The 14,433-nt window shown below is 59.3% G+C and overlaps 1 protein-coding gene across 2 annotated transcripts in view; it reads right to left on the bottom strand.

The window, feature by feature from the left end:
- Nucleotides 1–449: 449 nt before the first annotated feature.
- The window catches only part of EPN1 (epsin 1), a 27,166-nt gene continuing 13,182 nt past the window's right edge, over nucleotides 450–14,433 (bottom strand). The window contains exons 3-12 of one of the 2 annotated variants that reach the window (XM_011996979.1): nucleotides 10,315–10,564; nucleotides 7,041–7,165; nucleotides 6,659–6,733; nucleotides 6,091–6,174; nucleotides 4,063–4,366; nucleotides 3,376–3,486; nucleotides 3,136–3,222; nucleotides 1,241–1,498; nucleotides 959–1,076; nucleotides 450–862 (exon numbers count right to left, since the gene is read on the bottom strand). In XM_011996979.1, coding sequence (XP_011852369.1) covers nucleotides 505–862; nucleotides 959–1,076; nucleotides 1,241–1,498; nucleotides 3,136–3,222; nucleotides 3,376–3,486; nucleotides 4,063–4,366; nucleotides 6,091–6,174; nucleotides 6,659–6,733; nucleotides 7,041–7,165; nucleotides 10,315–10,564 — 1,770 coding nt within the window. In that variant the 3' untranslated portion in view covers nucleotides 450–504. Of the gene's footprint in view, nucleotides 1,077–1,240; nucleotides 1,499–3,135; nucleotides 3,223–3,375; nucleotides 3,487–4,062; nucleotides 4,367–6,090; nucleotides 6,175–6,658; nucleotides 6,734–7,040; nucleotides 7,166–10,314; nucleotides 10,565–14,433 lie in introns of both variants that reach the window. The other variant, XM_011996980.1, reaches the window with a different exon arrangement.

The raw sequence follows: 14,433 nt of genomic DNA, 5'->3' as shown, positions 1-14,433 counted from the left end.
TTCACTCAGCTCAGCCGCTCAGCCGACAGAGGCGGACGCGGTTTCCGGGAGTGCAGGGATGGATTAGTGATGCTTGCGGGGGGCCCAGGTGATGGCGATGGTGATCTGTGTTGCGTATGTACCATCCCTCAGGATTCTTCTCCCTGAACCCCAGTGCACTCTGACCTCATCCTAGTGTTCCCTCAACACAAGAGCGAGGCCTCCTGCACTGGGAGCGTCTGGCCACGAGTGGCCTTCTGACCACCTGGACCTGCGTGGGCTACAGCTCTGCCAGGCCTCGCGCCGTCCACCCTCAACCCAGCCACCCCTTGACCCGGGAGGGTCAGGGAAATCAGGACTTCTGAGACAGAACGGCTGGTTCCCAGCCACCCTCGAGAGAGAGATGGGACCCAAGCCCCGGGTCCCTGGATGAAGGGCTCTGGGGGACACGTGAAATCACAGATGGGAAGCTGGGGGAGCCAAGCCCGTGGGAATTGCCATTTATTCCCAAAGTTGCCAAAATCATCACCAAGGATTCACCGAGGGTGCATGAGGGGGTGCGTGAGGGGAACAAGGAGGCTCAAACACTGACTGAGGGTTGAGAGTTTGGAGGGAGGGGGAATAGGTGGGGGCCCCAGCCGCCCCTCCCCCTTCTAATGCCACGGGAAAGGGGTCCTCCTCTGGCCAGCTCCCCTCCCCAGGCCCCATGTCCAGTTTCCCTCCGGGGAGGTGGGGTGGGAAAGGAAGAGGATGTAGTGTGAGTGGGCCCCAGGAGGGGGAAGGGCACTGGGGGCAGGGATCCCCCATTTCACATGCACTCACAACACTGATCTCCCAGAGAGCGAGAATGGGGCAGCTGGATGGAGCCAGGCCCCCTTCCGCCCTGGATTATAGGAGGAAGGGGTTAGTGTTGGGGGCCGGGGGGCCTGGGGGCATCATGGGGGGCAGGCCAGGGCCCCCGCCAAGGGGAGAGATGTACGTGGGTGGCGCTCCAGGGACAGGAGGCACAGGACTGAGACGGAGCTGGTTCAGGGTGAGCGTCGCAGGGGGCGCGGGCTGGAAGGGGTTCGTGACGGAGGGGCCAGTGGCTGGGCCTCCTGCAGGAAGAGAAGACCAGAGACACGGAGTGCAGTCAGTGGCGCGGCCCACCTGTGTCCATCCAGCACGTGCAGGCGAGGGGCGAAGCGTCCCTGCCCTGTGAGGCACCTGCTCTGCTGGAACCCACAGGGAGGACTTGGGCAGGTGATGGGCCCACACTCACCGCCTGGCAGGAAGGGGTTGGAGGCCTTGGCTCCAGACGGCGTGGGGCCCGGCCGGCTCACCAGCGAGTCCAGGTCGACGAGGGCTGCATTGGGCCCCAGGAATGACTCCGGCGTCTTCCGGGTGGGGGGCGTGGGAGTTGGTGTGGCTGCAGGTGGGGGGCTGCCCACAGCCTCAGCCAGAGATCCCCTGACCCCACTCATGTCAAAGGCCCCAGGGCTTCGGGCCGGCACCTCTCCTGCCAGCAGCTCCAGCTCTCCTGGAAGCAGCGGGGAGAGGGGCTCAGACAGGGGAGATAGCAAGGCTCCAACCTGGGAGCAGTATAGGCCATCACAGGGGGCGCTTCAGAGAGGCCGGTGCCCAGAAGCCTCAGGAAAGAGGAACTGAGGTGCAGAGCGGAGCAACGCCTGCCCAGGCCAGAAGCTCGCATGTCAGCCCAGATTCCCACAAGGTGGGTCTGAGTCCAGTGAGCAAACGCAAGAGGGATGATGGAAGCAGGTGTCACCCTCTGACAACCACAAGGCAGCAACTGCTTCAGGGAGGGGCTGTCCAGGGTCTCTAGGCCCACGGGGGAAGGCAGCGGGGGCCTGTTCACAGGGGCCTCCAGGCTCCGAGGAGCCTGCCCTCAGACGCTCCTTGAGTACACAGCCCCAGCGGGAGCTTCCAAGTGGACAGACAGCACAGACACGTGTTCTGGGCCGGCGTGAAGACGTCTGTTGGCTGGAGGTCTGACTTTGTTTTAGACGGAGTTTCGCTCGTTTCCCTGGATTGAGTGCAATGGCGCAACCTCAGCTCACTGCAACTTCCACCTCCTGGGTTCAAGCGATTCTCCTGCCTCAGCCTCCCGAGTAGCTGGGATTACAGGCGTGTGCCACCACGCCCGGCTGATTTTGTGTTTTTAGTAGAGACGGGGTTTCGGCCATGTTGGTCAGGCTGGTCTTGAACTCCTGACCTCAGGTGATCTGCCCACCTCGACCTTCCAAAGTGCTGGGATTACAGGCGCAAGCCACTGCGCCTGGCCTGATTTTCTTTTTAAATAGATTTAACAATTCTATCTACTGTTGAAAAAATGCACACATTTGTATGGGACAAAAAAAGGCCTAAAAGAAGGAAAACTGCAGGCTGGAAGACTGCTCTATGTTAACCTAGATAATGAAAGGAGGGGACCGCAGGCGCAGCTCACTCCCCGTTAGCCGCCGGCCTTTCATCAGGGGAAACAGGTTTCTGTACCACAACCTGTGCCTCAATAACAGCTCACTTAAACAAACAAAAAAACCAAGAGATCAGGCTGACATGACTCATCATGGGACAGACAGGTGCCAGCTGAGGGCCATGGTGAAGCACTAGTGGCCACAATGACCTCGGACACTCCTGACGGAGTAGCCACTCAGGGACTCAGCAGATGGACCCGTCACAGGCGGCGCATGCCAGCTTACGCCAGCTGAAAACCCCAAGGAGCCAGGGCAGCTAAAGGCAGCACCCATGAGGACGCACCCTGGCCAGCCCTGGAGCCACCAGCAGGCGAGTGGGGACCTGGCAGGGGAGCCTCGGCTGCCTTCCAAACCCCTGTCCATGCAGCTCACTGCACAGGACAAGACAGTCCCTGTTCTTTGACACACTTGAAGAGTCTGCAAGGCACTCAAGCGATGTGGAGGCAGAGACGGGTCAGAGGTCGACATTTTGGTGGGAAACCTTGAGAAGAATTCTGTTTCTCCCTGTCGGCAATTTCTCTAAAATCAAGATGCACACTTGTTTTAAAGACAAGTGGATGGTTCTGGCCCACTCTACCCAAGTCAACTTTTCATCCTTAAGTCCAGCCGGCCCTGTCTGGAGTGGGACAGAGACAGCCAGGAATGGGGCTCCCTCTGGCCACTGGGAAGAAAGGCAGGGGCTCACCCGCGCTGCTCCCGGAGGTCGGCAGTGCCGTGCGGAGTCGGTCGAAGTCAGAGAACTCGTCAGGCTCCGTGTCGAATCCCCCGGTGGCTGTGGGGCCGGGATGCTCTGCTCAGCCCCTCCCTGGGGCCCCGCCTCAGCTCCCACCTCCAGTCCGGGTGCCCACCCTTCCTTAGGATGCTCGACTCTAACATCTCCCACTCACTCCTGCCCGGGGCTCCGTTCCCACCCCCACTGCAGTACCTGTGGTGCCATTGGTGCTGGGTTTGGCAGGTGACCCTCCCCAGGGATCTGAGAAGGCTGGAGCCGGTGTCCAGGGATCAGAGGCCGAGGGTCCACTGACCGGGACCCCACCTGGGTGAGGACCCAAGAGCATGAGGAGCTGGCAACCTTGACTGCCCAGATGGCCGGGGGAACCATTGCCTCTGAATCTGTGGCTGTTCACACAAAAGCTCCCTTGCTCCCGGTCTCCCGCACACAAACTCAAATTCCAACTGGGCATCACTGCCAGGCTCTGGCCCTGGGACCCCAGCTGGGGTGAGGGGCTTCCCCGCAGCCTCTGCCAGACCTACCCAGCCCTCCCTCAGCTCCCCCACCCCTCCCCTGTCCAGCTGGGTGTCAGGCCCTTCTCCACCCCCACCTCCACCCACCACCCTTCCCAGATGCCTACGTCGCACAGGCTCTGCCCTGGCCGCAGCCTCTGGGCCCCTTGGCTGAGCTGCTCCCCATAGCACACCCCCATGTCCTCCAAGGCACAATCTCACACGCCCTGTCCTGGGCTGTCTCATCTGACCCCCTCCCCTGTACCCAGGACGCCCCCACCACTGCCCGGCACCACTTGGCTGCATCTGTCCCTGTCCAAGGGCACAGCCAACCAAGGACAGGTGCACACAGGCATAGAGGCCGCACGCAAGCAGGCCACGCACTCACCATCGGAACTTCCCCATGGATCCGGCGTGGGCCCCTCCCCGGCTGCAGGGGCTGGGGTCCCACCCCAAGGGTCAACTGAGGGTCCTGCAGGGGCAGCAGGCCTCCAGGGGTCCCCAGAGGCCGGCGTGGGGGCTGGACCTCCCCAGGGATCAGCAGCCGGAGGGACAGGGGGGCCGCCCCAGGGGTCCGAGGTGGGGGCAGCCGTGGGGACGGCAGCAGCCACGGGTGCTGGGCCCCCCCAGGGGTCTGTGGTCGGGGGAGGAGCTGGGGCTGTGAAGACGTCAGCAAGGTCCATGAGGGACGACTGTGGGGGAGAGAGAAGAGGAGGAGCATGAAGAAGTGGTGGGAAGCCCGGGACAAGGACCAAGCTGGGGCCCGTCGCTGGGGAGGTGGCCAGGCCCTGGGTGTCCAGACAGCAGCCATCCGTAAGGGGTAAGAGGGAGGCAGGCCCCAAACACACCACCCACCCTCCCTCCTTGTACGTCCTAGGGTCGGCCCACCCCTGCCCACCTCCCCCACCCCAGGGAGCCCCAAAACAGGCCACACCCCTGCCCCACATCCATTCTCCACACCACGGCAGGGCAGCCCCTTAACCCCACCTGCTCCCAGGTCCTTGCCCAGCCCTGACTGAGGATGGAGGCCAAGCCCTCCCCTCACTCAACCCAAAGCAGCTCACTTCTCCCTCTGCCCACCGTGCCTTCTTCAGTCAGCCCCCAGTCCCTGCTCCATGCCTTCCCCGGGGAAGCCCCCCCTGAACCCCACTCAGGTCGCCCTGAGCACCTCTCATGATGCCCCCTACATTGCCCTGCCGTCACCCCACAGTCATCGCACTGCAGGCCTTCCCACGCCGCACGCACACGCTGCAAGGTCCTGTGTTCTGGGGTGGCACACGACGGGCCCAGCTAACCAGAGCCCCTGTCTCGGAAAGTGCAAGTGTCCCCAACAGACTCAGGCACACATCTCCTGTCAGCACCGTGAGGCAAAGGCCCCGGGGGGATGGGAGGGGAAGAAGAGCTGAGTCCAGGGCAGGAGAAGAGATGGGTGAGATCCGGTGCTCTTCCAACGGGGCAGCCCTTACTGGGGTCACTGAGCTGTGGGGGACACTGGTAGAGACCCCTTGGCCGAGGCTAACATAAAGAGGCTTTCCATCTACCAAGAAAGTCCCACTGTGCCTTATGGCCACAAGCTGTCTGCCGCCTCCCATGGAGAGGGGGCCTTGTCCCCACCCCTCAAACCTGGGCTGGCCTCAGGACCTGCTGAGACCAACAGCAGTGCACAGGCTGGGAGCCAACTCCGACCCAGCCCGATAAGCCTGTGCTGGGGTGGGGCAGCAGCGGCTACTGTGCTGTGAGGACACTCGGGACAGACTAGTAACTGGGGAGAGGCCAGGGCAGTAGGCTGGAGGGCAAGGCCTGTGCGGACACCCTGGGCCCAGAGGCGTGAGTGACCTCAGCTCTGACACGAAACAAAACCAGCCAGCAGGGCCCCGTCACAGAGAAGTACTGAAGCGTGACCTGAAAGCGCAAGGTTGTAGGAGGGTTTGCTACTCAGCTGCAGAGCACAGGAATGCCACAGAAACACTGTCTGCAAGGGCGGGACCATGCCTCATCGCTCACCAACAGACCCTGGTGTGCAGCACACGGCATGGCACCAAGGAGGTGCCGAAGAAAGTGTAACAGATGGGCGAGCCCTACACCCTCCTTCCTGTGGCCATGTCAGGCTGTTGACCTATTCTGGGCCTCCCCATTCAGCTGTGGCAGGTGGGGGTGGCCCTCATGGTGCTCGGCCCAAAGAGGGATGGCCAGTGCTGACCACAGAAGGTGGCCACAGGGCAGCCTGGTGAGTCACCAGCCTCAGCCCAGCGGGGAGGAAGAGGCAGTGAGAGGCCAACCAGGCCTGGAAACCCAGTGCCCAGCTCCAGGACCTTGTGTTTCAGCCTCTGCTCCAGGGACCTGGCCATGCAGGAATGAGCAATGGAACGGACACACACCTGCGGGGGCCAGGGAGGGCAGAGCAAGCCCCGCTCACCTCCTCCTTGCCCCCGGTCTCTCTCTTGCTCTCCTCGATCGCCATCTGCAGCCGCAAGTCATCCCCGCGACGGATCCGCTCCTCCTGTTGGGGCACAGGCAGCAGCCAGGGAGACATGAGAACGTTAGCTGTAGGCAGATGCCACCTCAGCCCGGAAGCCCCAGCAACCCCTCCCACCCCAACGAAGGCGGCTGAAGGATTCGATGGGATGCGGACAATGTATGAAATGGGGATGGGGCACCTGGGTCAAAGGTCGGGTGGGACACGGGGATGAGGGGAGTGGGGTGCTGTGCTGGGACACCCAGGGAGGACAGGCACCCGCCTCAGTGGTATCTCCTGCGTTGGGGGGAGGAACGGACCCTGGTCACCCAAGCAACCTTGGCACGGCTGCACTGGCCGCCACCAGGCTCTGTCTGACCGGAGGTCCTACAGCTGAAGGTACTGAGGCTTCAACATGCGTGAGCCTGTGGGCTTTCCAGCCCAGCAGGATGGTGGGGGGTGACTTAGGAAGGGGCGATGGGGCTGGTCTGAGGGGAGTCCCTGGCAGGGGCAGGGAGGCTGCTCTGACCTTATCATGCTCTTCTCGGCTCAAACTAAGGGCCAGCTGGAGCTGGGCGTCGTCCTCGGGGCCGCAGGATGGGGGCTGGGGGAGAGAGAGTGTGAGGGGCATGGCGGGAGGGGCCAGAGGCAGAGGCAGGAAAAGAGGTAGAGCCAGAGTCAGATAGGGTCAAAGAAAGAGAGGGCTTGGGGTCCCTGAACCAGTGAGGGACAGGCAGAGAGTGACACGCAGAGGGACGGGGGGTGAGGATGAGGCAGGACTGAGGAGGAGACGAGTGACAGCACGTGGAGCAGCGACAGTGAGGGCCAGGCCTGCGTCTGGCTGGGAGGCAGCCTGAGGTGAGACGTGGAGGCGGGTGGCGGACAGACAGCCCCAGCTGCACGCCCAGTACCTGGTCAGCCTCCTCTTTGCTCATGGCCAGGGCCAGCTGGAGCTGCAGCTCCTCCTCCCCACTGCTCTGTGGCCATGCCTGTTCCGCCTCAGGAGGGGGGCCTGAGCCCACAGCGGCTGATGAGGCTGGAGGGTGGGGGAGAAACTCGTGAGACCCAGACCAGGGAACGAGAGACAGGAAACCCCACAGCCTAGAGAGATGGGGGCTTCTGTGTCCAACCCCACCCCCCAAGTCCCCCACTCTACAGCCTCTGAAGGCCAAGACTAGGACCGAGAGGCAGAGACCAGACACCAAGTGCCCAGAGGAGAAAGGGTCCCCGGAGGGGGGTGCAGGCAGCCCCACCTATGGGAGAGGCCAGGCATCAGGGAAAGACCAGAGCAAAAGTCAGTCTGATAAGCAGATGGGGAACCCCAGGAACGTCTGAGCCCTGCCACCACCAGGACTTCCCGCGTGCCTGGGGTCTGTTGCTGGGCCCCTGGGGGATGGGAGGTCCTTCCTCCCGGGTCTCCCAGGCCTCTGTTTCCAGGGCTTGTGGAGAATGGTAGCTCTGGCAGGGAACAACTGGAATTCAGAGTGGGAGAACAGCATCTGTTGAGACGGCAGGATCCAAGGCCTGGTCAGGGCTGGGGAGTGGGCCAGGAAGGAGCCCTTGGTTCCAGGAGCAGGAGGAGGAGGGACAGAGAGGACACAGGAAAGCACGGCCGGACCCTCCAGGAGGGTGCTGAGATATCCCCGGCCTCCACTGCAGCATCCTCTCAGTGACCCCTGCCTACCCTCAAACTCTGTCCTGACACTGTTCTCTCCACCCTCAAGGCCTGTGGACCCTAGGCCCCCCTCCACAGTGCAGAGAACAGGCTCCAACCAGGCCCCAGGCCCGCCGAGCGTGGGGCCATTGCCCCAGCCTCCAAAGCCCCAGGGTGGACCTTGCCTCTCCTGCCCCGCCCTCCCCACCACTGTGCACTCGTCAGCAAGTTCTGTCCGCTCCAACTCCAAGACGCCTTGCACCTGTGTTCTATACTTCTGTCCCCACCCAACCCACTCCCCTGGCCCAGGCCTCTCCCTGACAAGCAGGCCCTGACTCCCCTCGCCCAGAGCTGCAGCAGGCAGCTGTCTGGCGGCCCCACCTGCACCAGGTTCAGGGGCCCCCAGGCTGGCCCCCGTGCAGTGTGCCCAGCAGGACTGGGTGCATGGTATGCCCAGGGAGCACGTGGGCGGCAGAGCGAGGCCAAAGGGTGACCATCTGGGGTTATGAGTGAAGAAAGGATGAGAGAACCAGCAGCGGCTGACAGACTTGGGTGGGTAAGTGGCCGTCTGGGGGGATGGGCAGATGGAAGGGCAGCGTGGGGCACGGGTGAGGCCGGGGCACAGGGAGGACCACACTCCTGTGGCCCCTCCTCCTCTTCCCTGCCTCTGCAACTTCCTCCTGAGCTCTGGGGACTCTCAGTGGTGGGTGCTGGGAATCTACACCCCAATGCCCAACCTCTACCTTGCAAATGCCCCAACCCCCCCAGCCCAGTGGTGGCTAAATCCAATGCCGAACAGCCCTGAGGGCCCCACCTCCCACATCACAGGTAACACGGCACCCAGCCAGCAACACCCGGGCCTTCCCATCACTGGATCCCCCAGCCTCGGTGCTGCCCAGGGACCACAGGCCCTTCCCCGCCCACTGGGGGTCTCAGGGCGCACTCCCTAGCTGCCCCCAACCTCCTCCCCAGCCACAGCCCTCCACACAGCTCGCTCCAGGACAGGGGCCAGCACACCACAGTGGCAACCACAACTGGCCTGAGAAGGTCCAAGAAAGGCCTTTACATTTTTCAATGGTGGGAAACAATGAAAAGAATGCACCAAGATGGGCGAAAACTCGAGTACCCTTAAAAAATTAAATAACTGAAAAGTCTTAAAAAGGCAGTGAAAACTACATGAAATTCACATTCCGGAGTCCTTGGTGAGTGTCAGAGGGGCACAGCCGCTTTCCAGCAACTGCTGGCAGACAGGACCAGGCAGCTGGGATGGGAAGGCGTGGCCAGCAACGCAGAGGACGCTGGCTCTGGCCCTGCACAGAGTCTGACCACCCCCAAGCCAGGATCTCCCACCCTCAGGCCTCTTCCCTGAGGCTCCCGCCAACGTCCCTCCTCAGTCCACCCCAACCCCGCCGCCCACCTGTCTGCCTCAAGCTGACCAGCCCCTCTCTGCCGCCCACACTCCCTCCTGGTGTCCCCAGCTCTGAGCACTCCCACGCCATGCCAGCTTCCTCCCTCCACTTCACACTCTGCTTTCACGCTGTCTACCAGCTCCTGGGTCCTTACTCTGGAGTTCTGGGCAGGGCCGTACACACCCCATCACACCCATGTATCCCCGTGGGTGCTGAACGGTGATCCCAAATGAGACCTGTCCAAACAGAAGGTCTAGACTCCCCAAACAAGTCCAGTCCCTCGAGCCGGACCCCATGGGGGCCACAGGCCCTTCGTGCTGTCTGCGCCGGCCTGGCTGACCCACCTCCATCTCCAGGGCAGTGCTCTAGCGGCCCCTCCCCATCTCACGCACCCCCACTAACTGAGGCACCTCCACTCTTCCTGGAGAGCAGAAGAGCCTCGCAGACATTCTCCAGCCTCCCTCCCAGTCCTGAGCAGCAGGACTAGTCTCTTCACGGCTGTGAGCCCGCGACCAGCATAGCTCACACTTTCCAGCACAGTCCAAGGCCCACACACCCATCACATAACTGGAAATGTTTCGTGGGGCAGATCTTGGCCTGACGATGTGGGAGGCACTATTTCAAGTTTTGTTTTCAGGGCTGGTAACCACCCACCAGACTGAGTCCTCCACCTCCGGAAGGCATTGCCAAGGCTCCTAACGCAGGCCCAGATGCCTGGTGCAACCTGCAGGCCCTGGCTCTGGCCTTCCTTCTGTGCCCCTTCCAGGCCCCCCTCTGCCTCTCCGATGTTCCCTCATCTCGGCGCAGACAGAAGCACGGCACCCTCGGGAGTCACTGTGTGACTGTCCCCAGCACTGACCGCCCTCAGGCCCTGAGCCTATGGGGGAGTGGAATAAAAGTTCCCAGTTCTAGACCTGCCCTGGGGCACAAGGCAAGAGGCAGGAAGGGCCCCAGAGCTGCTGCATGGGAGGTCCTAAGGGAAAAAAGGGCACAAGTGAGACCAGAGCAAGGGTCCCAGGTGAGGGGAGGAAAAGGGGGATGCCTCAGTGGCTCCTGGCTGGGAGACAGGGAAGCAGGCAGAGGACAGACTCTAGGCTGTCAGGGGCCGCAGGGAGGGCTCACCCGTGGCGGTCTGTGCCAGCTTTTCCTTGGTCTTGAGCGCGTGCGCCCGCTCCTCCCGCAGCCGGTCCTCGTCGCGCAGCAGGGCCACCAGCTGCTTGGCTTTCTCACGCACGTTCACGCCCTGGTCCTTGCCGTCGCGGTCCACGTACTGGAAGTCCTTCAGCGTCTGCACGGCGTACATGTTCTCCTTGCACTGCTGTGACACGCGCTCTGAGCCGGTCTTGATGAGGTACTCCATCAGCGTCATGGCCTGCGGGCGGGCACAGGGACGCCCGGTCAGCACGCTGGGCGGTCAGCACGCTGGGCAGGCACCGCAAGGCGGGCTGGAGATGGCCCAGGCCCCGGGGCAGCTGACTGGGTGCAAGTCCCACAACCCACCTGTCCCCACCGAGTACGACACGGCCCCATGCTGTGACGGGGACCAGCTGCGGAGGGACTGCGTTCAGCGACAGATACACAGTAGGCCACACGGCCTGGGATTCCGTCCACATGAATCATCCAGAACCGGCAAATCCAGACAGACAGAGAGTGGATTATGGGTTGCCGGGGGTGGAGGGAGACATGGAGAGGGAACACCTGAAGGCTATGGGTTTTCTCTCTGGGGCGATGAAGGAGTTCTGAAGCTGGACAGAGGTGGTCGCACAGCACTGTGAATGGGCCGAATGCCGCTGAACTGTGCGGTATGAAGAGGACTGCACACTGTAGGAGCTCTATCTCGATCCAAATAAAAGAGGAAATGGCAGCTGCAGGCACCACAGCCGCCGGGGGCATCACCTGGCATCCCGGAGCCCTATTTCTCTACAACTAAAATCTAAAGTAACATGGCAAGAAAACCACATTAGTTAAATCACAATGAAGGGGGTCTTAGTATTCAGTTTGAAATGTGTCAGTATTTCTGACTGTAAAATCTCACGCTGGTATTAACAGCCTGGAGCAGTAGCTTGTCACCTCTGCAAGAAGGGAAGAGATCCACGCAAGGGCCCACGTAGGCCTGGGTTCTCTCGGGAGGGGCACCGAGGTTCCACACGACCAGGAGCAAGAGGACAGGGCACAGGCAACATGATCATTCAATCTGCACCCTTTGGTACGTTTGCATTTTATAATATGAAAACAAACTTGCTTTCAACAAGTGGAAATTAATAGTAGGGGCCGGGGGACCAAGGTCTCCGTGGCTCTTCCTAGCTCAGGCTCAGGTCCTGGGCTTGAGGGGTCATGGCCCCCTTAAGGCTCTGCAGCGGGTATCTTGGTCACTGACCTCAGGAAAAGGCACACCTTGGATTTTGCAGGTGATTCCAGGGCCTTCACAGAGCCCCAGAAACCCACCCAGGGCTCCTAGGGGAGGAGTCAGCTATCACAGCTAAGCTCCGTCTGAACCAAGGAGAAATTTGCCAGGAAAGATGCCAGGGCCATTCATATCTCCTCGCCCTCTGAGGCAGCTGGACCTAGCTCTGGCAAGGAGCCTTTCAAAGGTGTGTTAACAGCATTTACAGTGTAATCAGAGATTAGTCTTTAACCGGCCCTCAAGGTATTGACACGAAAAGAGAAAGGAAAGAAGATAAGCCATTTCTATGCTTTATCACACCCTAAGCCAAGAGGCAGTCCCAGGTCCACAACTCCTGGGGCCCTTGTGTTTTGGAATTCAGAATTTTCCTGAGTTCAGACCAGGAAAACAACACACATACAACACATAAGAGAACGCTCCAGGCACAGTCCTGCCAACAGCCACATTACCGTGGGACCAGCAGACACCATATAAACGACCTCACTTCAGTCTAGGTCAGACTTTGTGCCAAATGGATCATGAAACATTTTTGTTTCCAGAGCTCTCTGGACTTTGGTATCGCAGCTAAAAAGATTGTGAAGTGGGAAATAGTGCAAAAACCCACCCACAGTGAACTGCATATATAAACTATGGTACACTCACACAGTGGGACTACCACATACACTGAAATTAAAAATAAACAAGGCCAGGCGTGGTGGCTTACACCTATAATCCCAGCACTATGGGAAGCTGAGGCAGGTGACCACCCAAGGTCAGGGATTCGAGACCAGCCTGGCCCACATGGTGAAACCGTTTCCACTAAAAATACAAAACAATTAGCCAGGCATGGTGGTGCACACCTGTAATCCCTGCTACTCAGGAGGCTGAGGTGGGAGGATCCCTTGGATGGGGGCGGCAGAGGTTACAGTCAGCCAAGATCACGCCACTGTACTCCAGCCTGGGAGACAGAGTGAGATTCCATTTAAAAATAAATAAATAAGGCCGGGTGTGGTGACTCATGCCTGTAATCTTACCACTTTGAGAGGCCGAGGTGGGTGGATCACAAGGTCAGGAGTTTGAGACCAGCCTGGCCAACATGGTGAAACCCCATGTCTACTAAAGATACAAAAAAGTAGCTGGGCATGGTAGTGCGCACCTGTAACCCCAGCTACTCAGGAGGGTGGGGCAAGGAGAATCGTTTGAACCCAGGAGGCAGAGGTTCCAGTAAGCCGAGATCACATCATTGTACTCCAGCCTGGACAACAGGGCAAGATTCTGTCTCAAAAATAAATAAGTAAATAAATAAAATAAATCAATAAATGAAACAAATAAATAACCGGGCACAGTGGCTCATGCCTGTAATCCCAGTACTTTGGGAGGCCGAGGCGGGCAGATCATCTGAGGTTAGGAGTTACAGACCAGCCTGGCCAAGATGGTGAAACCCCATCTCTACTAAAAATACAAAAAATTAGCTGGGCATGGTGGCATGCCCCTATAATTCCAGCTACTCAGGAGGCTGAGGCAGGAGAATCACTTATCTTGGGAGGCAGAGGTTGCAGCGAGCCAAGATAGCGCCACTGCACTCCAGCCTGGGCAGTAAGAGCGAAACTGAGTCTCAAGAAAAAACAAAAAATAGGCCAGGCACGGTGGCTCACACCTGTAATCCCAGCACTTTGGGAGGCCAAGGTGGGCGGACCACGAGGTCAGAAGTTCAAGACCAGCCTGGCCAATATAGTGAAACCCCATTTCTACTGAAAGTACAAAAATTAGCCAGGTGTGGTGGCAGGCACCTATAATCCCAGCTACTCAGAAGGCTAAGGCAGGAGAATTGCTTGAACCTGGGAGGCAGAAGTTGCAGTGAGCTGAGGTCGCGCCATTGCACTCCAGTCTGGGCGACACAGCGAGACTCCGTCTCATAAATAAGAAAAAACAATTAAATAAATATTATTTAATAAGATTAATTATTTAATAATAAGGTTATTACTTAATCTTATTATATTGGGTGCAGTGGCTCAATCCTGTAACCCCAGTGCTTTGGGAGGCTGAAGTGGGTGGATCACTTGAGTCCACAAGTTCAAGATCATCCTGGGTGACATGGCGAAACCCCATCTCTAAATAAATAAACAAATAAATAAATAAAATAACAAAAAATTAGCCAGGTGTGGTGGCACGTGCCTGTCATCCCTGCTACTTGGGAGGCTGTGGCTGGAGGATTGCTTAAGCCCAGGAGGCGGAGGCTACAGTGAGCCGAGACCGCGCCACTGCACTCTAGCCTGGGCAACAGTGAGACTCTTTCTCAAAATAAACAAAAACTGCTTTATGCAACAGCACAGTCAACCTTGCTGACCTGATGGTGATGGTGAGCAACAGAAGCCAGACACAAAAGACCACACGTGACTCCCCGTATATAAAGTTCAAGAACAGTCTTGGCAGACAGAAGTCAGACACGGTGCCCGCAGGAGACGGGTTTCCTGAGGGAACCTGGAAGGCTGGATGCATCCTCTACCTCCCTCTAGGCGAAGGTTACACAGGTGTCCAATGTGTTACACATTCATGATGTGCTTAGTATGCAATTCCTTAATGAAAAATTTAAAATCTTATTTTAGAAGTGAGCAGGCCGGGCGCGGTGGCTCAAGCCTGTAATCCCAGCACTTTGGGAGGCCGAGACAGGCAGATCACAAGGTCAGTAGATCGAGACCATCCTGGCTAACATGGTGAAACTCCGTCTCTACTAAAAAATACAAAAAAACTAGCCAGGCGTGGTGGCGGGCGCCTGTAGTCCCAGCTACTCGGGAGGCTGAGGCAGGAGAATGGCAGGAACCCGGCGGGTGGAGCTTGCAGTGAGCCGAGGTCCGACC

Source organism: Mandrillus leucophaeus, unplaced genomic scaffold (genome assembly GCF_000951045.1).
Source record: "Mandrillus leucophaeus isolate KB7577 unplaced genomic scaffold, Mleu.le_1.0 Scaffold53, whole genome shotgun sequence".
Classification (NCBI taxonomy): Eukaryota; Metazoa; Chordata; class Mammalia; order Primates; family Cercopithecidae; genus Mandrillus; species Mandrillus leucophaeus.
The sequence above is the reverse complement of the archived record's forward strand: the minus strand, read 5'-3'. Positions and strand labels throughout refer to the sequence as shown.